Source organism: Ostrinia furnacalis, unplaced genomic scaffold (assembly GCF_004193835.3).
Source record: "Ostrinia furnacalis isolate ACB-3 unplaced genomic scaffold, ASM419383v2 OfSCF0626, whole genome shotgun sequence".
NCBI lineage: Eukaryota > Metazoa > Arthropoda > Insecta > Lepidoptera > Crambidae > Ostrinia > Ostrinia furnacalis.
Genome location: NW_021130865.1, coordinates 128,366 through 152,006, shown reverse-complemented (window position 1 = coordinate 152,006; position 23,641 = coordinate 128,366). Strand labels below are relative to the sequence as shown.

General features: G+C 34.9%; 1 protein-coding gene across 1 annotated transcript; it reads right to left on the bottom strand.

Moving 5' to 3' along the window:
* Nucleotides 1–17: 17 nt before the first annotated feature.
* Nucleotides 18–23,461, bottom strand: LOC114366334 (kinesin-related protein 4). Its single transcript, XM_028323191.1, is given in 28 exon segments — nt 18–813; nt 934–1,038; nt 1,322–1,407; nt 1,995–2,121; nt 6,703–6,871; nt 7,142–7,316; nt 7,433–7,538; nt 8,026–8,225; nt 8,879–8,984; nt 9,466–9,499; nt 9,795–9,909; nt 10,212–10,353; nt 10,809–10,983; nt 11,103–15,753; nt 15,756–16,781; nt 16,921–17,074; nt 17,148–17,315; nt 17,400–17,512; nt 17,594–17,656; nt 17,953–18,116; nt 18,748–18,947; nt 19,267–19,432; nt 20,137–20,262; nt 20,619–20,824; nt 22,139–22,213; nt 22,418–22,571; nt 22,770–23,004; nt 23,143–23,461. Coding segments are annotated over 28 exon segments (9,309 nt in total). The 5' UTR covers nt 23,294–23,461; the 3' UTR covers nt 18–696.
* Nucleotides 23,462–23,641: the final 180 nt, after the last annotated feature.

Sequence of the window (23,641 nt, the reverse complement as noted above, 5' to 3'; positions counted from 1 at the left end):
TCAAATCACATCATTTATTAGTATACGTATCATATTTAAGTTTTTTTTAGAGAAATACAATTAATTAGAATCTTCGGTGCTGATTTAGTATTAAAATTAGTTTTGTGCATTTGTCAACAGGTTATTTTATGCAATCACATATCTAGTACTACTTTAAACAAAGCAACATTATGTGACAATTATATTGTGCAATATTTATGAATATTATTAATTTGTATTTATTACTGGATAAATATAATAATTTATATACAAGGGCATAAAATATAAATACTAAAATTTTACATTGCTATAAAAATATAGATTAGATTAAGTTTTAGGCACCACAGAAGATTAAGTACAGTCTAATCTAATAATACTATATTATTGTACCTTATTCACGGGGCATAACAATTTATTGGCAAATCACACACATGCGTATGCAATGGCACAGATTCTCACAACCGGCCAAACATTCTTCTAATATCTAAATAATAATATCGTTGTAAAATGCTTGTGGAATGTCGTTCCATTCAGTCTAACATTCGTGTCATGATCATCAATCAATTTGAATAATTTTTAAAATCACAATAATTTAATCAACAAATCCAGCTGTTGAAGTGATTCTAATCATTTATGACCAATACGTATTTTGTCAAGTCTACATTAAGGAGGTATCAATCAATGGCTGCTANGGCTGCTACTGCCGCAATATTCGTATTAGTCTTCATTTACGAAGTCAGTTTTCTTGCCTCTCTTCTTGCAGATGTCAATCAATTTTGTATTAATCTTCTTCAGTTTCTGGTTTTCTTTCATGACGTCAGATAACTGCTGAGTCTGAAAATATATAAGTGGATTTTTATTAATGACAAACGAGTCTAAAAAACCATAAAAATTGCACTCCAATGTCCATTTCTAAAACACTATAAATGAAAATCTAAGTTATTGATATCTCACCTGCACAATAGCGCTGCCCGTAGCAACATAGACGGGAGCAGAGGCGGCGGCGGTAGCCAGTTGCTGCTCCAAGGCTGCCTTCTGCTGCGACAGTCGTTCCACCGCCTGCAATCAATAGATAGGTCAGTATAAAGGCAAAAATAGAGATCGCTGCCTACATCGTGAAAATAATTGGTGGCAAGTGTTTGAAACAGGATAAAACATCTTATCTTCTAAATAAATATGTTCTGTAATACTACACATACGGGTGAAGATTTTAGGCTAGTTCGAGCTTGAAGTTCACGCTACTAAACTAAAGGACGTAAAAGTAGCGCCGACGTCATTAGCGGAATTCCATAAAAAATGTTTGGTACATACTCCTTACTTTTGGGATTTAGCAAATACTTACCATTTTCAGATGCTTCAGTTCTTTAGCCTTGTCGTCATTTGTCTGCCTTGAACTATCATCTCGCTCAACTTGATTGTTTAGGAAATCTGAAACCATATTAATTAGATTACTATTTACTAATACTTAATTAAAATATTAGAGTAACCACTGATGACATGAGACACACACATATCATTAAAACAGTTAATAGCACATCAGACTATACATTTTTGTTTCAAAATAGCACCTATTACGACGACAAGATGCTCCAATCAGAATCACTTGTTCAAGAAGAACTTAAGAACGAATCACACTGTGAAGTTTAATTTTTCCTATCTGACTATCGAACCTATATTCTAAGGTCGGGTACAGACGAGTGTAACGCGTAATGGAGTGTATTGTGTAATGTAATAGAAATACACTCGCGAGCAAAAGTATGGTAAACTATGGTATCACCCTATATGTTATGAAGATAAATAAAAATGGTACCATTTTAAAGGTAATATTATATACTTTAAATTAATACCATAGGTACATTCATAGGCATTCAGTTCTTATGATGGCTCGGAACAAAACACAAGGGGATGATTCCATACTTTTGCTCGTAAGTATAGTATGGACAGCAATTTACATGTAATGCGCGTAGTACCGTCCACACGTAGAATTCGTGTTACATTACACATTACATATTTACCGTCAGCGATCTGCGTGTCGGCGTCCGCAAGACTCGCCGCGGGGCGGCGCTGGTCGTGCGCACTGTGACGTTTCTTGCGCAGGAGAGAGATGTTGCCCGACTCCTCCGTGTACTCCGCCAACTTGGCCTGAAACGGATAAGTACCGCATACAAATAGACTGTCTAGGAAGCTACGATTTTATTGAATTGAATAGTTGATACCAGCACAGAATAATAATAAGTACTACGTACAGAAGTTTTACTTCGCGAAGGTATTTAAAAAAATGTATGCTCAATGTCATTAACAATATGGTGTAATTTAGCTTGTCTCAAGAGTCAAGCACCATTTTGTTGGTAGGGCTGACTTCGGTAAAATGATGTGACGTGAGGTGCCAAACTGCGGAAAATGGCGGAGGAAATACATGATTTAGCATGAATTATCATGAATAATATTAACTACTTATGTATTTACCTCTCAGTGTCTTGAGGCAACTTAAAAAAGTAAATTGTGTGTTTTTATGTGCAGTTAAATACTGCACAGTATTTAGTACACCATTTTCTTTATTATCTTCCATCATACACAAGAATACGCGTGCGTGAGTCAATGTTCGCTCGTATGTGAGGCCTTGTCGAATAGTATCCTGTAGGTGGGCCATCGTGCGTGTTTTGTTTTCGATGTAAACTCGCGGAGATGAACAGGCCTGATACCAGTAACAAAACTTTTGGTTTCGATATTATCATTAACTACTGAAGAACTCATTATTCCTTAATGCCCACTAGTAGGGTTTAACGGGAAGATCAATGGCGTTGTCTATTACTGGTGGATGTCGTAACTTTTTTCATGTCCAACGGTGGGGGACAGCGGGAATACACTTTTGATCAGGAACTCGAATCATGAGATGATCATGTCATGACACCAAATTAGAAAGGTTAACAATGTTACAAAATAATCCATATTATACAGAGAAAAGATACCACTGCGATGCTTGATGTGCTTTCGTCCGTATGCGGACATCTTACCCATTTCTCGTTCTATCGCATATCTAATAATATCTATACTAGTATTATAAATGCGAAAGTAACTCTGTCTGTCTGTCTCGCTTTCACGCCTAAACCACTGAACCGATTTTGATGAAATTTGGCATAGAGATAGTTTGAGTCCCGGGAAAGGACATAGGATAGTTTTTATCCCGGTTTTTGAAACAGGGATGCGCGCGATAAAGTTTTTCTGTGACAGACAAAATTCCACGCGGGCGAAGCCGCGGGCGGAAAGCTAGTATGAATATAAAACGGGTAGCTGGAATTGTGGCTCACTGTACAATGTTAGTTTTCCTTCTTAAAAATACAGTGTGAGTCACGTTAAAGTGCACATATGAAAATAGATGAAACTAAACGTATTTTTATCGACAAAAAAGAGGTCAAAAATTTTTTGAGATTTTTTTTAAATTTTTTATACAATTTTTTTTCTTCCAATTACTTATTGTAAAGAAAACGTAATAACTTTAAAACTAAGCGGTATATCCTGATAAAATAAAAACGGTAATAATGCTAAATAACAGGCGATACTAAAAAAATACATAAAATACACAAAAAATGCCATCAAATAATAAAAAATGACACTTTTTGAAAAAAATCTGCTTTTAAATTCGTGTTTTTTTGGTTATTTGATAAATTTCTCCAAAAAATGTCCCTATAACCGGTGGTTTTTATTACTTTGTATTATTCTCTATCGTATTACCTTCGTAAAACCAGAAATCGCATGGGTCTATCCCTATCACAACGTTTGCAATGATCGTTTGAACTAAGCCTCTCCGGGCGCGCCATTCAACGCTTCGTTAACAACGAAACTGAAAATGGCTCTACATTTGTAATTTTGATAAAGACAAGTTAGATTTCAATTAAAAACAAAAGATTTCGAAGTAAAATAATCATTTTGGTTAAAATTAAAATTGTCTCTACCTGTAGCGGAGAATAATGTTGTGGCAGACCTTTGTTCAAACGATGATAGCAAATGTTTTGATAGAGATAGAGACATGAGATTTTTGGTTTTACAAAGGTAATACGATAGAGAATATTACAAAGTAATAAAAACCACCTGTTATAGGGGCATTTTTTGGAGAAATTTATCAAATAACCAAAAAAAACAAGAATTTAAAAGCAGATTTTTTTCAAAAAGTGTCATTTTTTATTATTTGATGGCATTTTTTGTGTACAGTCTAANAGATTTTGCCTGACCTCCTCCCCCACCCCCTGATCTCACGTGAGATTTTCCAAAATGCGTATTTGCAATGTAAATAAGATAATCCATGCTTCGAAAATAGGTATTAGATTTTATAAAAAAAAAACAACCTGCGTAAAAAAATTAAGTGAAATGACAAAACAAAATAACTTAGGCCCAGTTTTTTTACTTTTAGTACAATTTTTAATTATTAGTTTACATTTTGTTAATATTTAAGCATTGGTAGTTAATTGCGGATCTAAAAACTGGGCCTGTGTTCACAAATGCAGACGGAGGATTTACTCTGTTTGTTGTGGAAAAAAATTACGTGATATTTCTCGACACCCCCCCTCCCCCACGTCCGATTAAGTAAGGTTTTTCTGGACCCCCTACCCCCCTAAAAGTCTCACGTAATTAATAAGCCCCTAAATACATTGTCTAGCAACGCCTCAGTGGCGTAACTATACCATCCGAGGCCCGTGGCAAATTCATTGAGGTGTGGCCTGACCTCTGGCATGCCATGATACTGAAACAGACTTATTTTGTAAAAAAAATCTTTTTTCCGAGCCCTTGGGCCCAGACTTGGGGCCCACTCGGGTCGGGGCCCATGGCAATTTGCCAGCCCTGCCATTAAAGTTTCGCCACTGCAACGCCTCCAGAATAGTTAACACCAATAATTTTAAGACAATTTACGGGAGTCACGTTATGACAGCTCATAAAAAGTATGTCAGTTATAACGGTCGTCAAGTACCCTATTTTTTATTCAGTAAAGTAATAAATGTATTTCTGTTTGGGACCATTCATATTTGGTCAATAATAATAATCGGATCAGCTACTTGAATTAATTATTATAACACAGCAAATACAATATAATTAAAATTGACAATTGTACAAGTTAACAATTTCACTGTCGCGCGTATAAGAGTAAAAACTGTAAAGAAAATATTATCACGCATATAATGATGTTAAGTTTGCCTTCTTCAATAGTACGTTAGTAAATTACTGTACCTCTAAAGCGGCCTTCGCTTCTTTGAGCTTGCGGCACTGTTCGTCTCGCTCTCGCAGGTACTGGGAGCACGTCTCGCACTCTTCATCGAGTTCTTTGTACCTCTCTTTCAGCTCCTTCAGTTCTTGCTTGCACGCTTTCAATTCTGCTTTAGTGTGTTCTAACTCTTTACTAAAAATTAAAAAAAAACATACATAAAGTGATAACAAAAATTGACGTCACTCAAATAGAAAAAAAAAAACTGCTGTAAAAATATTAATCCAGAATCAAGTCTGTCATTCAGGAAAAATATATAAAAAAATAGTGTAAATTGTATCTGAGTCTAATTTTTGAGTGAATTGATTGGCTACAAATTTTTGTACGCTAATAGGGCGTAAATTCACCTATACTCAATAGTTTATTGCTTTCATAGTGTTACAAAAGATTATTATTGATCATTACCTAGACTGAGTATTGCATTCATATAAAAATATTACCTATGGTCTTTATTGGCATGCTTTTCCAACGCCTTCTGCATCTTCGCGATCGTAAGTTTCAGGTCTTGCTTCTTGAATCGCAAATCTTCTATGGTCTTGGTCAAGCGCTTATTTTTGTCCACCTCCGCGTCGAATGACATTCGATCTACCACCACCGAGTGAAGATTTGACCAGTCTGAAATGGTTAAGTGATTTTAATACAAGTGTGGTGGAAATAAGGATCAAATTCGCAAATCTTGTTTAATGTTCACACATTTTCATTNGGCACTGATGTGTCAGAGACAAGTCATAGACAATATGGAGATAACACATGATTTTAAACGTCAAGTCAATTTGACAATGTCACAAATTTTCATCGTCCACGTATTTTGCTAAAATAATTTGTTTCAAAGATTGATTTCAAACTTGTATAAACGTGAAAATAAAGTTGGTTTCATGGGCTTGTTAAATAATGTGTATGATATTATGAACACGTAAGTGATTATGGTGTAATTGTGTATGAAAGTGTTTGTTTACATCTCTGCTGGATTCTAAAAAATCAAGGTATATTTTATGTATTTTTTTAGTATCGCCTGTTATTTAGCATAATTACTGTTTTTATTTTATCAGGATATACCGCTTAGTTTAAAAGTTATTACGTTTTCTTTACAATAAGTAATTGGAAGAAAAAAAATTCTATAAAAAATTATAAAAAAATCTCAAAAAAATTTTGACCTCTTTTTTGTCGATAAAAATAGGTCTAGTTTCATCTATTTTCATATGTACACTTTAACGTGACTCACACTGTATAACATTCCTAATTGTTAGCCTCTGTCTATAAATACTTGTATATTTTAAAGACTGTAAACCCTTGAAAAGGAGGCTGATAACACTGACTGAGTTTCTTGCGCTGCTTCTAATCAGCACTGGCCCATTTACTGTCCCGAAGCAGTGGTATGGTTAATACTGGGACGTGTAAAAGTGCTTTTTAAAATCCTATTTGCAAAAATAAATTAGTTTTATGAATTTTTATGAGTTTTTTTACTGTACCTCTAAAGCGGCCTTCGCCTCCTTGAGTTTGCGGCACTGTTCGTCTCGCTCTCGCAGGTACTGGGAGCACGTCTCGCACTCCTCATCGAGTTCTTTGTACCTCTCTTTCAGCTCCTTCAGTTCTTGCTTGCACGCTTTCAATTCTGCTTTAGTGTGTTCTAACTCTTTACTAAAAATTTAAAAAAAACATACATAAAGTGATAACAAAAATTGACGTCACTCAAACTAGAAAAAAACTGCTGTAAAAATAGAATGTATATTAATTCAGAATCAAGTCTGTCATTCAGGAAAAATAATATGAAAATAATACTGTGTAAAAATACATTATACAGTATCCTATTTTTGAGAGAACTGATTGGCTAGAAATTTGAGAATTTTTACACCCTGTTTGTAAATTCACCTAGATTTAATATTGCCTAAATTCAGATGAAATTATTACCTATGGTCTTTATTGGCATGCTTTTCCAACGCCTTCTGCATCTTTGCGATCGTAAGTTTCAGGTCTTGCTTCTTGAATCGCAGATCTTCTATGGTCTTGGTCAAGCGCTTATTTTTGTCCACCTCCGCGTCGAATGACATTCGATCTACCACCACGGAGTGAAGGTTTGACCAGTCTGAAATGGTTAAGTAATTTTAATACAAGTGTGGTGGAAGTAAGGATCAAATTCGCAAATCTTGTTTAATGTTCACACATTAATAAAAATAAAGTATTTGTGTCTTTAATAAATACCTTCGTCAGTGTTAACAGCAGCGTGACAGAACGTGGTTTTCGGCTCTTGTTGACTTCGGTTTGGATTTATAGACTGTAGTTTTTCTTTCAGCTCCGAAACCAGTCCCTGTAACATATCAACGATTGCGGTGAACAACAGTGTGGCTATTCTTCGTTCGTAAGTCGTCAACACAAAATGCATTTAACCACATAAAGAGGCACAATTTTTAACGAACTCGACTAAACCGGTTCGGACTCGTTTAATCGGGGAGCGAGTGAGTATTGCCGCGTGGTGGGGGTGCTACTCGCCTGTCAAAATGGAACAACATGGATTGGCTCGACCACTAAACGATTTAGTTAGTAGGTAATCGACAAAATTTTTGGTGTTCGGACAAGTTTAGTTACTAAAGAGCAAAATATTTGACGATTTGTAAGCACTATATTATAATAGTCTATAAAAATAAAGAAATTTTGACTTTGACTTAAATTACTCGCCACTCGACTAGTGCGAACAAGGCTTTAGTGCAATGTTTTAATAGATTGTTGCCTTTAAAGCAGTGTTACTGAGCAACATTGCCGATAAATTTTGCAAGTTCAAATTAATCCACACCCACCTCCAATGCAGCCTTCTCTTTCTTCAGCCGCGCGCACTGGTCGTCTCTTTCCCGCAAATACTGAGCGCACGTCTCGCACTCTTCGTCCAACTCGCGATACTGTTCCCTCAAATCTTCTAACTCTTGTTGGCACGAGGTCAAACGCTCGCGTAGTTCTGATACTTCATTGCTAAAGAAATAGCACGATTGATTATTATTAACTCAGGTTAATAGAACGAAATTAAAAAGCATAAACCAAGTCTTTACACAAAAATCATTTAGGCTGGGTTGCACCATCTTACTTTAACTGTGACAAACGTCAAAAATCTGTCAAACTCCATACAAAAAGCACCGGTTATTGTTAATGTACTGTCAAAGTTTGGTGGTGAACTCAGCCTTAATGATTTTTATTCCGACGTTTGTTACGGCTTATTTATTAAAAAATAGCGTCTCAAGAAAGGTACGAAAAAGCTGATGGGGAGAAGATGAATTGAATTCGTACCTGGGCACATAATTGTTCTCGTCATCGGTAGTTTTCATATTGTTTATTTCAGCAAATCTGCTTGTGTACCGTTCTGAAAGTAATATTTTTTTTATTGTGAAATTATTACAAAACAATGAACGCACAATGAGGGCTATCGTTTTAGCGCTCACCAGTTAGCGCCACTGTAGAGTAAGGTCCTGTCACTTGCTAGTAGCGAAGACAGTGGCACCAACTGGTGAGCGCGAAAGTGGTAGGAGGACTATCGCATTTGCACTCATCAAGATGGCGCCACTGTAGAGTAAGGTCCTGTCAATCGCCAGGGGTGCCAACTGTTAAGTATAAAAACGATAGCCCTCATTAATTTAAGAAAAATATAAATATGTAACTTACCGTGCGGTGAAGGTGTTTGTCGCACGCTCCGGTGTAGATCGTGGATGCTCTGCCGCCTGCGACGCGTTTCGGCCACACTGCTAGGTCGCGACACAGGTTCTTCGCTCTGACAAAATATACGCATTTATTCGATCTATTCGCGGTTAGAGTAGGCGCACACCGTTGATTTTTCGTCGACCGATAGTTTAGTCGGGCAGTTGATCAGTGTGGGCATGTATGGGAGTGCGCACACTACGCCGATTCGATTTGTCCGATTCTTCATACAATTTGAAATCGGGCACAACTATCGGCCAACTAAAAATCAACGGTGTGCGCCTACTCTTAGACTTCAGCAAACTCTTTGGAATTCAAACGGTGATGTGAAAAATCAATTTTTAACAAGTAGGTCAAAATATCCTTTGGGTTATAATTTAAACAAAGAAGTAACAGATTTTAAAATAATATAAGTATTAGGTAATTTTTGTCCTTTGAAATAAATAAATTATTTAAACCGTTCAGTTTTTGTTTTCTTTTACTATGTGGCCCAGAACATGAGGCGAGATAAAACATAATGCAATAGAAAGACTAAATATTGTACCAACTTAAACACATACCTGATCATGTTTGGATAAGCTGTCTCTTCTGGAACAAGTAAACATTTTATTATAATACCACATATAAGTAAGGATACATAAAATACAAGAGTTTTAAATTGGCACGTTTCAAGAGGAATAAAATTGCGTTTCATCTAAATTTAGATCTTTTGACGTCAAATACATGCATATGGAGTGACATCTGTCGATTCGCTGCATGGGTTTCCTCATGAATTGCATCTATTTAACATATATTTGTTCATATTTTTATCTTGCAATCTAAAAACAAGTCAGTAAGGTCGAAAATCTGTCTTCTAAAGTAATGGCAGTGTGAATTTTCTTACCCTTTGCTGTTTCTACGGGGCGTGCTTCCATTGGAACTGTCGTCATCATCTACGTCCATGAAGAGGTCTGCTGGTTTTGATCGGGATTCAAAGACAGCATCCATTTTGTTATGATCTGAAACAACATAGAAATATGGAATATAATATATTGGCGTATAAATACTAATATGAATAACCTTCTCCTTTTTTGAAGTCGGTTAAAAAGAAGAAAGATTTTATTGTTTGTTTGTATTGAATAGGCTCTGAAAGTACTGGACTGTAAAGGTCAGTTGTGAGTGTTTTAAGTGACTGAAGTATTTTTATTGCATATTTTCAAACATGCTGTCTTATTACAATACATACTTTACATTGTTAAATGCGCAAAGCTCAAAAACAAAGGAAAGTTACTTCTCGCAAAAATATTTTTAACTTTCTTACCTCCGTGATCCTTTTCAGAGAACATTCGCTTAGAATCGTGAATGCTTTGGCGGCGCCTGCGCACAGTGTCGGCAGTCGCTTCCATCGAGAGGCGGGGCTTGTGACCATTCTCCAAATCCATTTCCATCTCCGAAAGTCGCATCTGTACACATATTAAATTAACATTTTAATAGACAGTAAATAATAAAATAGATTATGGTTTTGGTAAAATAGACTGTTGAATATTAGATTATCACGTCAATGATATTGTAAGATTTGTTCTAACTACAGGAAATTGCTTGAAAGATTTTTGAACAACTTTTTATTTATTAAAGAGATGACTGACTGCCAGTCGTCCTGTGGCCAGTGTCGTACTGTAATGAAACTTAAATTCCCATGTTTGCCACCAGGGCGGCGCTATTTAAGAGTGAGTAAGTAACTTTTTTAAATGTTTCTGACATTGGGAGTCTGGCTTATGATCTTAGCATGTTTTTCTTGAATTTAAGAATATGCAGTCTTGACTCCAGTTCCTAACATTTGAAACAAAGCCTCTAAAAAATTACATTTAAAAGGCATTGCGCGATATAACAAATATGTATTAAAGTTTATATAACAAACCTCCAAAGCTTCTTTTGCGCTCTTCATTGTATCCAATTCTTCTCTAGATGTTTTAATATTATTTTTCATAACTTCACAGTCTTTCGTTAAATCTGAACATTTTTGGGTGAGTTCTTCCAAATGTTTGTTCTTTTCTATGAGAGCTTTGTCTACATCTTCTTTTTGTTTTTGAAGTCTGAAAGATAATGCGCGTGTAAACTTATAAAACATGCAAAAATAGTTTTGTCGACTCATGTAATAAATGTTACCACATCAACGAAATTAAATATTTATCAAAAAGAAAGTAATTCTTACCTAATGATCATTTTGCTCTGTATTTCAGCCGTCTTTTCGTGAGTCTTGATATTCATTTCCAACCTGGAACAATCCTGACATTTCGCTTCGAATTGTTCCTTCAGTTGTATATTTTGTTGCAACAATGATTTCGCTTCCTGCTTCAAATTGTCGATGACGGTTACATTATCTTTTACAGATTCACGCAACACTAGTAGGTCTGATGTCATTTTATCCAGCTCCAATCTGTTTGATTTCAAAAGTTCTCCAGATTTCTCCAATTCTAACGCTGACAGCTCCTTTTCTTTTAAAATCATTTCGTTGACTGACTTCAAATGGTCAATCTCTTGTTTGTAAAGTGCCAGTGAATTATAAAGTTCGGTCAACTCATTTTCAGATTTTTCGCTTGTATTGCTCATAGCATTTTGCAATGCAGTTTCTTTTTCAAGTAATGTTTCTTTTAATGTTTTGATTTCTTGACTTATCACATTAATTGTGTTTAGATGAGAGCTGTTTTCTTCTACTACACTTTGGTACCTTTTATTTAGCTCTTCAATGACTGATGTTTGAACCTCCAATTTATTATCTTTATCATTTACATTAGATAGAGCCAATTGGAATTCTTCTTTTAATTTGTCGTTTTCAAGCTTCAAAGTTTGTAGATCCTTTTGCTGTTCTTCTATTTCTGCTTTAGATGTCTTAATTTCTAAGGTGAGTTTTTCTTTTTCAGTATCAGTTTGATTTTTTAATTCTGTCAATAAGCGATCGAATAGCGTATTTATATTTTGATGAATCGGTAAGGTATTGTCGAAGTCACTGGAGCAGAGGACGTTGTGTTCAACTAGTTTTTTGCAGCCACTCACTATAGTCTGGCAAAGTTCTTGCTCCTTTCGTACTAGGTCTAATGTTACTGCATTGCTTATTTCATGAATCTTTTCCTTCTGTGCCTTCAGTAAATTATATTGATTTTCCCTTTCAGTTAGCTGACTCTTCATCTCTAGTAAATTGTTCTTAACGGAATTTAGTTCTTCAGTTACACTTTCCATGTGTTCTTGCAATTTAGAGTATTGATTCGTAATACTTGTTAAAGCATTTTCATGTTTACTAACTAGACTATCCATAACCATGTCAAAAACGCCTTCAGCCGATAACTCAAATTCTTTATCAATGATATTTAATAACTTTTCTTTGAACATGGCAATTGCTTTAGTATTATTATTGGAATGACTAAGGTTCATTATTTCTTCTTGTATCAAAGTTATATTTTGTCTAATCTGTGACAAAGAATTGGTGACTGTTTTAATGTTATTTTCTTTCTCCTCTAACTTAGTCGTTAGCTTAGAATATTCAGTGGACAGCTTGTTCACGTGGCCCTCTAATTGTTTTTTGGATTCTTCAAAGCATTTTATTTTATTTACTAAGTTTTCAACTTCGTTATTGTGTTTTAAAACAAAGTCGTTGTAGAATAATTTCATGACATCTATGATCTTTACGTTGCCATCTAGGTTTTCTTTATCAGCTCCAGTTTTTTCAACATAAAAAGTTATACAGTCTAACTTTTCAGTAGAATAGATATCCGGCTGTCGTTCTGACGGAACGTTCGGCATCGTAATTCTATTTAATTGAGTCTCAACTGTATCGAAATGTTTGGTAATTGTGAAAATATTTGATTCACCCATGCTTTCATCTAAATCCATATTTTGTTCTACAGTTAAATTACTGCGTTCTAAGTGATTCTTTATGGTGGCGACTTCTTCAGTTAGTTCTTTGCAATCTTCTCTTCCTGCGTGTAACTCATGTTGAAGGGTGCAAATCTTATTGTACCTAGATGAAGTATCCGAGTCACTGAGACTCCTATTCAATTTTGAATGTATCTCAAACTTTTTTAACGTACTTATAACGTCATCTTTTATTTGACACTGTGAACAATCTAATTTTTCGTTATCATCTGTCTTAGGTTCATTATGTATTTTTTCTAAATCTTTACATTTCTCAACCAACTTTGCATTTTCGTCTTTAATGTTATCTAGCTCTTTATTTAAATCATCTGTTTCCGAAATATTTTCCATCAACTGGTTGGATAAAGCATCGTTTTCTTGTTGAAGAAGTTTTAGCTCTTCATTTTTGCTGGTTACCAAGTTTTTCAGCCTTGTTATTTCTTTAATATTACCGCTCAACTCTTTCTCAAAGATGTTTAATTTTTTAACAAGCGCATCAGTAGATGGAATTTCTAATGAAAGATTTTTGTATTTATTTTCAAAATCCGATCTTTGCGCGTCGACATCGCGAAGTTTTTGAGCAAGTAATTTAAATTCCTCCTCTAATGAATGGTGTTTTTCTTTGAGGCTCTCACACTCCTCACATTTAAATAAACATTCGTCGATGGATGTATCTTTTGCCTTTATAGGACTGCTGTGAGCATCTTTTGCGCCAGTTTTCTTCAACGAATAATCATTTATTTGTTTCTGTAGATCTTTATTTACCATTTCTAAAGCCTCCATCTTTTTCATAATTTCGATATTATCTTTTGTCAACGATTCGACTTGAGATCGATTTGTACTGTCCAAATGCTCCAAGTCATCGGTTTGGCAACCAAAATCGTGGTTTGCATAAGCTTGTGTCATGTCTAAGCATGTCTGATCCATCAACGTGTTATCGGCTGAAGTCGTCAGGGTTAAGTTGGTGTCTAACATTAGAAGATCGCCATCTAAAGTAGATTCATTTTTAGCATTTTGCAAAGTACCATTATTATCTAAAATAATTGGTAATGAATATCTCTTGCAACTGGCATTGAGCCTATCGAAGTGTGGGTCACCTTTCAGAATTGTCAGCAATTCAAAAAGTTGTTTCTTTACAACTGGTAAATCTTTTTGACAGACATTGTGAAATCGGCTATGATGGTGCTGCAGGACTTTTACTTGAGATCTGAGCGATTTGTTTTCAGCATAAGTCGTAGCTGTTAAGGTCGACAGATTAGTTTTGTGACTGGCTATTTTCTTCTGCAGTTCATAAGCTGGTTCTGCTAGAAGCTGTATTTCGCGACGCACTGCTTCATGTTCTGATATAAGTTGCCGATTTACTGCTTCCAGTTGCTCGACCATCTTTTGCAGTCTTACATTTTCTATTTGCGCTGATTTTAACTCTGGCAATAATGTAGGACACTCACAACTAACAAATTGTGTTTCCTTATGCTGATATTCAATGCTTGTGTTTGAATCGGAAGGAGAAACTGAGTCTTCGTTGGGTTGTATGTACTCTACAATTTTGTTACAACAAATTGTTAAGAGACTTGGCGGACCGACTGTTTCTATTGTGTGAGTGGTGGTACTCAATGATTTCCTTGGATGATTGGCACTAAACTCTTCATTATCATCGATGTTTTGTATTTCAATGGAACTTTTTCTAACATTTAAATTAAGCTCTAATTCCGAACATCTTGCTTCTAGATGGTCCTTATCAGCTTGCAAACTTTTAAGTTGTTCTTTCATTATTAGATCAAGATCAGTGAAATTATCTTTCAGCTCCTGTGCCTTGGCTACCATGTTTTCGATTTCATTTGCTTTTTCATTCAATTCCTTCCTCAAAGAGCTGATAATTTCATTACTTTTGAACATATCGTCATTTAATAGTTTATTTTCTTCTTTAATCCTTTCCATCTGTGTTCTCAAGTTTTCATTGGTTTCTAATATGTGAGTGGCATTTTTGTTATTTTCATGTATCTGTATTGTATGATTTCCTAATTTATTAAGGACCAGAAGAATTTTATCGTATGTGCTGTGATTATTATTTTCAAATTCAATATTCACAGAAGCTGTAGCAATGGATGCAAGTTCGAATATAGTTTGTAGTTGATTATTTCTTTCATCAATATCTTCATTCAGCCTTGAATGAAGCCGTTCTAGATCCGAGGATTTCTCTTCAAGACATTTCTCTGCTTTCTTTATTGCCTCTCGAAGGTCAACAATCATAGTATCTTTTTCTTGCAGTGCAGTATCTGACGACACATCTTTAGATTCAATGGTGTTGCGGAGATGTTCTATTTGTTGTCTAAATTCGTTATACTGTTCATCTGTTTCTCGTTTCAAAACATCTAATTCTGATTGGGTGGACTGTACTTTGTCAGTCAAAGATGCTATAATGTGTTCTTTGGCTAATATGTCTTTGCGTAAGCTCTCAGTATTGTCGTCATAACTATTCAAATTGGTTTCTAACTCAGTAATTTCTTCTTTTTTCTTTTTTAGCTCCTCATTAATTTTATCACGTTCATTGGTCTGAGTGATTATTTGTTTTGACAAATCCTCTTGTAGTTGTTTCAGATTCCGATTATCTTCTTCCAAAGTTTCAACTTTATCTTTCAGCTCTCTAACTTCCTTTTCAAGTGTAATATTCGTTGTCTTAAGATTATTATTTGATTCAATGTTTAACCCTAATTCTAATTCTTTTTGTGACATAAATTCGGTGACGGTGGTGTCTAAGGCAGTTAAGTGACCTTTGAGTGAAGTGAAAACTCCGGGTACATTATCCATTTCACTACATAATTCTAAAGAACTAGTGGTAGAGAATTTTCTCAAAATATTTTCTAAAACCGGCATTATTGAATTGGCGTGAGTAAGATATTCTTGTGACTGCAGATCAGATGTTTTCAAAGTGGCAATAAGATTATCTTTTTGTTTATCTCTTTTTCTAATTCAACCACTTTTAAGTTTAATTCTCCTATTTGTTTGTCTAAGTCTTCATGTTTTTGTTGGAGTTCCTTTTCAATTGAATCTTTTGTAGTCAAAGTTGCTAACATTTCGTTATGACTTGCTTTCAATTCATCCACATACTTTGTTCTTTCATTGTATTGTTTTTCTAATAAGCTATTTTGTTCAGTTATATCAGATAATTTGCTATTAAGCTGTTGTTCAATAGCTGTTAAGTTAGTCTTTTCTTTCAAAAGATTATCGATAGTTGCTATATTTTTATCTATTTGATCTTGTAAATAAAATGCGTTTGAATTTAATTTTTCTATCTCAGTTTCTTTTAGCTTCAATTGTTCTTGCAATTTACTTTCATTCTCCGTTAACGTTGAATGCTTCGCAACTGCTGATTTTAGTGATTCAATCTCTTTATGTCGGGAAACTAAAGCTATTTTAAATGAATGAATAATATTCTTCATATTATCATTGTTAGCAATAAACTTTTCTTCATTGGCAATCATTTTTTCTAAATAATTTTCAGTAATATTTATATCTAGTATTTTATCTTTATTAGTTAATTTAATTTGTAGTTCTTGTATTAAGCTGTTGTACGATTCTATGTCGTTATTAGCAGATTCTATTGTAGCTTTCTGACTTTTGATTGTTGAATTAAGAGTATCGACAGTATTTGTTAGTAAATCTTTTTCATTTTCTAAAGCGTGAATAAGTTCCTTTAATTCTTCAATACTTTTTTGAGATTCCCGAGTGGTATTTTCTAGGGATAGAATCCTTTGTTTTTGAGATAAAAGATCAGCCTCTAACTCTAAAACTGATTGGTTCTTGGAGGATTGTATTTGGTTTTGCATGTCCTTTACAAGGTCTTGAACTTGGGAGGTAGTTTCGTCGTCATTTGTAGTTAAATTGGTGACACTACTTTCATTATCACTGTTGACTAGTGAGATATCTTTTGACATATCCATGAAGTTGAGTTCTTTTTCAAGATTACGAGTCAACAATTTACCTAGTAAAAATAAAGTAGTTATTTTATGTGAAAATAAAATAAAAATAATAACTTGATCACTGTCGTCTTATTTTGTATCAAATGCTGTGTGAAAAACTTTTGAAAAATCTGATGTAAAGGCAATATTTGTAAAACTTACTATTGTCATCTTGCTTTTTGTAGACTTTTTGTTCATCTAGAAGAGATAATAACTCATCTTCTCTGCGTTTGGATTTAGACTTTAGAGTATCGAAGCTGACTTCCCAGTCAGTTAGTTTGGTAGTGTATTCTTTACAGAGTGCTTCTAATTCAGCCTGAAAACAAAATAATCGTTTATTAATTGTTTCGGTAAAGTTGTTGCATGTTCCAGTTGCGTTTCTATCTTACCTTTGCAGTCTCCACATTCCTTATTTCGTCATTCGATTTGCTTACTTTAACTTTTAATGAGTCAATTTCCATATCTTTTTCTTTGCTTTTCATGTTGAGTATTTGAACTTCATCTTGTAACCTAGTTATCACAGTATTGTTTTGTTCTAACTTTTCTATCAGTTCAATCTGGAACATCATAAATAATAAATAAATAAATATAGAAAAAGAACATAAATCAACAAGAGAACCCGGCCAATTAAGACTACTTACCACACTTGGTGTGTAAATTTTCTCCCTCTCAGTAAGCTCTACGATATCTTTTAAATTCTTTTCAGCCTGTTTGGCATTCTTTCTTAAAACACACGGAGGAGTTTTGGATGAACCTGTGAGACGATATAATTAAGACGTTATAATTTTTATTCTAGTATTTTGTATTGTACACCCAAAAAAGAAATAAATCTTACCATAACATTTGTGATAAGGAGAACAGGTCTGGATGTCAAGAGCGCTGTTGTCATCATCACTATCTGTAACAGAACATGTTTGTTTATTTATATTAGCTTCTTAACGTGGTCTAAATCACGCATCCCGCGAACAAAATACACCATTTTTAACTCTATTATTTTTGCAAGAAAGACTAAATTGGTAAAGCAGTTTGGGCGTGAAAATTTATTAAATATGAAACTACATTACTGATACAGTGTGCCCTCATTGGCGAAAAAAGACAAGTTCATTGCCATCAACAACAAAAAGAAGAAACTATTTCTTTATGAGATTAGGCCATACTATAAACAGTAAGCATCTTCTTCATTAAACAACTTACCAAGTTCAATGATTTCATCATTGAAGTTGACTTTCTTATTGTATGGGGGCGGAGTTATCAGCCTGTTTTCACTCTCTTCCGGCAAACAAGACAAACTGTTCCCTTTACTAGCATTCTGGATCGGCACAAAATCCGTTGTGGGAGCGCCGGGAATCACCATGGGGCTACAAAAATAGTTTATCAAGTAATATACACACAATGAACCAACCAAAATTGCTTGGTCAGGCTGACTTTCTTAAGGTTCGGCCAAACCAACGCGATCACACGCGATCAGCCGGCGTGCAGCGATGGCGACCAGACTTAAATGCATTGATCGCCATCGCTGCACGCCGGCTGATCGCGTTGGTTTGGCTATACCTTTAGTTTTTCGCGATGCGTCAAACATAAAGGCCTATTCAGACCTAAGCGGTATTCGCTACCGTCTGCGGCAGAGAAAACCCAGTGGGTATGCGGTAATAATACTGTTCAGACCTAAGCGGTATTCGCTACCGTCTACCTATGTACCTCTACCCACAGCGGCAGCGAATACCGCTCAGGTTGCTCTAGCCGCGATACTTGATACTAAATACCTGAGCGAAACCCGCGCGGTATGTACCTCTACCCACAGCGGCAGCGAATATCGCTCAGGTTTGAATAGGCCTTAAAACGCGCGGGGGCGGCACTATGGACACTCGAATAAGATTTCATATGTTTAATTTCTTATTCGAGACCAAGCACAAATAGTTAATCCCTGATATATTTCAGTAACTAGTAGANCTAGTAGATATCGAAGCCATAAAAAGCAATAATACATACTTGTACTTCAGAAGTGGAGTGTGAAACTTTGGCACTGAGGGCACAGGGTTCTCCTCTATAGGATGTAAAGTGGATATGGTGATTCTGCGCGGCGGGACCAGTTTTCGGCGACTGCCTGCCATCATATCCATTGAGCTCCGTTGCCCGAACCCGTTCAATATCAACCGTTGTAAGGCCGCTATTTGCTTTTGCAAATTGAACTGTAAAACAAATAGAATAGGGATGTTAAATGGGTACTTTTTCTTCTTGAGCATAGATAAAAAATACATCACTATTCTAAGGGTCGCCGCATTCTGGCTTCACGTCACAGCCACAAAACGCTGTCAACGGTATATTATTTACATACATTTTCGTGTGGCGGCCACCAGTGTTTTGTGGCTGTGGCGTGAAGAAGACCGTGTGTGGCGACCCTTATCTTCAAAAGCATATCAGACCAAACATATTTATTGCAAAATAGCACATATAACAAAACAACTACATAACATGCTACAAGACAATTAATTTAAACACAATACGTGCCTCCACATTTTTCTTGCTTTCGAGCATAACTTCCAAGTTCTTCTTGGATTCCAGCTGAGACTGTAGTTTTGATAGTTGTTTCGTCAAGCTCTGTATCATAGTCGCATCTGTGGCAACAGCGTTTACTTCTGGTTTGTTCTTAATTGCTTTGGCTCTATTTGCAAACCTGGAAAAATAATTGATTAAATCGTAAGTCAACATATTATAAACACACATATAATATGATACACTGCAAGCTAAGTTTCTTGAGTGGTCTGTACGGTTAGCACGAAAAACTTTCGAGTTCGAATCGTTTGCGTACTCGAATCGCCATCAAAAGATTTAGTACGAAAACTACAACAGCGCCCTTGTGAACGTGTCGTAAAGTGAACTTAGTATGAGAAATGGTTGCACGAAACTTATTTTGAGAATCAAAATTGTCGTCACGTTATCGTTTAATTCAAAGTTTGAGTATCGAATTTTGTCGAGTACGCAAACGATTCGAAGACGAAACTTGTTCATGCTAGAGGTACTGGTTTAGTTAACCCATATGAAATATAAGTCCCAACAGATTAAAGACTTTTTAACAGCCAATAGGTTGGTCAGCTTCTAATTTGGATTAGGAATCAAATACCAAATTGGTGTAATGTGCATACTTTCTTACCAGACATCGGTCGACAAAGTCTGTGTAGTCTGGGACTGAACAAAGGCTGATTTGCACTATCATACTTTACTTTAACAAACGTCAAAAATGTGTGAAACTCCATAAAAAAAAACTCTGGTTATTGTTTTAGTTACGTTTAGTAGTTGGTGCAACTCAGCCTAAGGTGTTTAGTAAGCTTAGCTTGTGCTGTGAGCCAGCTCTTATAAATAGCAGGTGAAGATACTAACTGGAGCGTGGAGATGGTTTCCTCAACCGCTGCAGGCGTGATGGCGCAAACAATACTTGTTTTGGCATTTCCACCTAACGAATTCTGGAGTATACGCGTCAATTTGCTGTCGCGGTAGTTGACGTGCCTGTAATAATAGATCAAATAGTATTCATCATTATAAGCTACAGGTTTCAGGATAAGACTAATCTTATCTAAAATATGCAATGTAATGATTGGAAGTTGTTGGAATTCTTACTGAGATTAAAAATGAAAAGTGCACATATTTATTTATTTAAAAAATATTGGACACAAAAAAAATTGCAGTACAAAAAGGCAAACTTTTGCCTTATGGCATTCTCTCCAGCCACTTCATCAGATTTAAATTCTATTTAGAATTTAAAGATTGCAGTTCATCTACAATTACATATTAGTCAAATAAGAAAATATCTGCTACAATAAAATAACTACTTTGCATAGCAAGAAAATCTCAAGACAGCTTACTTGTTCTGATCTTCCGACAGTTGTTTTATGACTAGTGCAAGTGTGGATAGAGATTTATTGATGTGGGTGCCTTCTTTGAACCTTATGCCGGTGGCACCAGTTTGACCTGCTCTCTCCGAGCCGGCCAGGTCTACCAGGTTGAGCTGGGACACGTTGACGCATCCCACCTCCGCTTCTCCCTCTATGTGTTCACGGGACTCTATGGTCTAAACAAACATAAATACAGTGTGAGTCACGTTAAAGTGTACATATGAAAATAGATGAAACTAGACCTATTTATATCGACAAAAAAGAGGTCAAAATTTTTTTGAGATTTTTTTTTTATTTTTTATCGAATTTTTTTTCTTCCAATTACTTATTGTAAAGAAAACGTAATAACTTTTAAACTAAGCGGTATATCCTGATAAAATAAAAACAGTAATAATGCTAAATAACAGGCGATACTGATAAAATACATAAACTACCCAGAAAATGCCAACAAATAATAAAAAATGAGACTTTTTGAAAAAAATCTGCTTAAAAATTCGTGTTTTTTTGGTTATTTGATAAATTTCTCAAAAAAATGTCCCTATTACAGGTGGTTTTTATTACTTTGTATTATTCTCTATCGTATTATCTTTGTAAAACCAAAAATCGCATGTCTCAATCCCTATCACAACATTTGCTATGATCGTTTGAACAAAGACCTGCCACAACATTATTCTCCGCTACAGGTAGAGACAATTTTAATTTTAACTAAAATGCTTATTTTACTTCGAAATCTTTTGTTTTTATTTGAAATCTAACTTGTCTTTATCAAAATTACAAATCTAGAGCCATTTTCAGTTTCGTTGTTAACGAAGCGTTGAATGGCGCGCCCGGAGAGGCATAGTTCAAACAATAATTGCAAACGTTGTGATAGGGATAGAGACATGCGATTTTTGGTTTTACGAAGGTAATACGATAGAGAATAATACAATGTAATAAAAACCACCGGTTATAGGGGCATTTTTTGGAGAAATTTATCAAATAACCAAAAAAATACGAATTTTTAAGCAGATTTTTTTCAAAAAGTATCATTTTTTATTATTTGTTGGCCTTTTTTGTGTATTTTATGTATTTTTTTAGTATTGCCTGTTATTTAGCATTATTACTGTTTTTATTTTATCAGGATATACCGCTTAGTTTAAAAGTTATTACGTTTTCTTTACAATAAGTAATTGGAAGAAAAAAAATTCGATAAAAAATTAAAAAAAAATCTCAAAAAAATTTTGACCTCTTTTTTGTCGATAAAAATAGGTCTAGTTTCATCTATTTTCATATGTACACTTTAACGTGACTCACACTGTATAATAGTTGCTATGAGTAGGTTGTTATACAGGGTGTCCCAAAAAGTAGTGTCAAGCCGAAGCCCAAAGTTAAAAGGCTGTATAGTCTTTGGAAACCATTAGGCAAAATTCCCATTATTAAAAATATTTTTGGAAACTGAACAGGGAAATAAAATACAATTCACAATTTACAATAATTAAGCATGTACTTACAATTTGAAATATTGAATGAGATCTACTGCTTTCTTCATTCATATTAGTTGCACCTGTCTGCCTGTTCGCCTCACCCTACAAATGGAAATATATTGTTAGTAAACATCCTGTGAGGAATCTTTTTAGAAATAGGTATTTCCTAATAGTAGTAGGGATTTGTAACCTTTCCATTACAAGTAATACAATTCTTATTGGTCACATTCAAGACATCGTTGAAATCAATCTTCTTTTGTCATGAGGGTTGTGTGAGGTATAATTCAATGTTAGAATATTACATACCTCTTTTAAATATTTCAGCACTTCTTCCGGCGATGTGGTAACTTGTTCTGTGCAGTCCACTTTGACACCTTGCAGAGTTTCATGTACCTTGACATTCTTCTTGTCATTCAGCAGGTCTTTCACTGTTTCGTTGTAGATTTCTATGTACGACACTCTGTAAAGTTAACAATTATTTTATGGGACTATTTACATACTACATTATTGTGCTTTAATAAGTGGCATTTGTCTCAAAATACATAATTATTTGAGAAAAATAATGTACTGTTTATGAGTATGTACTATACATTCTATGACAAACAACAGTTACGGGTTTCAGAAGTTAATAAAAATGAATAAATAAGGAATAAGGTACCTTACGAGGAAATCTCTGTCGGGTATATTCTTGATGATTTCAAACAAATTAAACACAGCAAGCGGTATGATGCCTGGGGACTCTTCTGTGCCTGTCATAGTATAAGTTTTGCCTGAGGAGGTCTGTCCATATGCGAATATAGTGCCATTGAAGCCAGCTGTTGCTGCTTCCACAATGGGCTTCGCAATGTCATTGTAAATATCACTAGTTTTGGTTTCTGTGTCATAAACTTGATCTGAAATGTACAAGTATAGTTTTTTACAGATAGTGACCTTCACTCATGACGTATACAGCAATCCTTATTAGAATAACAATTGATTTCTCTCGAACCACCAAATATGCAATGTAACCTGTAACATAAAAATGTACTTACCGAATGTAAAACACGATCCAAAGTCCCGACCGTTCTGATCCAGCTGGTATAAGGTGTTATTCTTTACGCGCCATTGATAAGAAAGTTTCTCTTCTAATTCACGAGGAATTAGAGGTCTAACTTTGACAACTACTTTGATATTGTCACTCATTTTGCATGAACCTTTGAAATTAATAAAATCTAATTATCATTAGTTCGCTATTATTGAAGCGTTTAGCAGATACAATGTTAACATTTTCACTTTTCTTGAAATAGAAAAACACGAAAAATAACCAATTTGTTTACACACAGCCATAAATCCAACCGACTTTTCAAATTTATTTTTTTATTAAAGTGCTGTGACTAAACTAAGCTCAATTGTCATACCAACATGACGCGCAAAACGATTATTCAATTGAATGAATCGATTCCGAGGTTACTATGTCCTTAGTCGATTATGGATTTTGGTGCAAAGTAATGCAGTGCAAAGCCAATATTAAAAAAAAACTGAAAAAAAGTA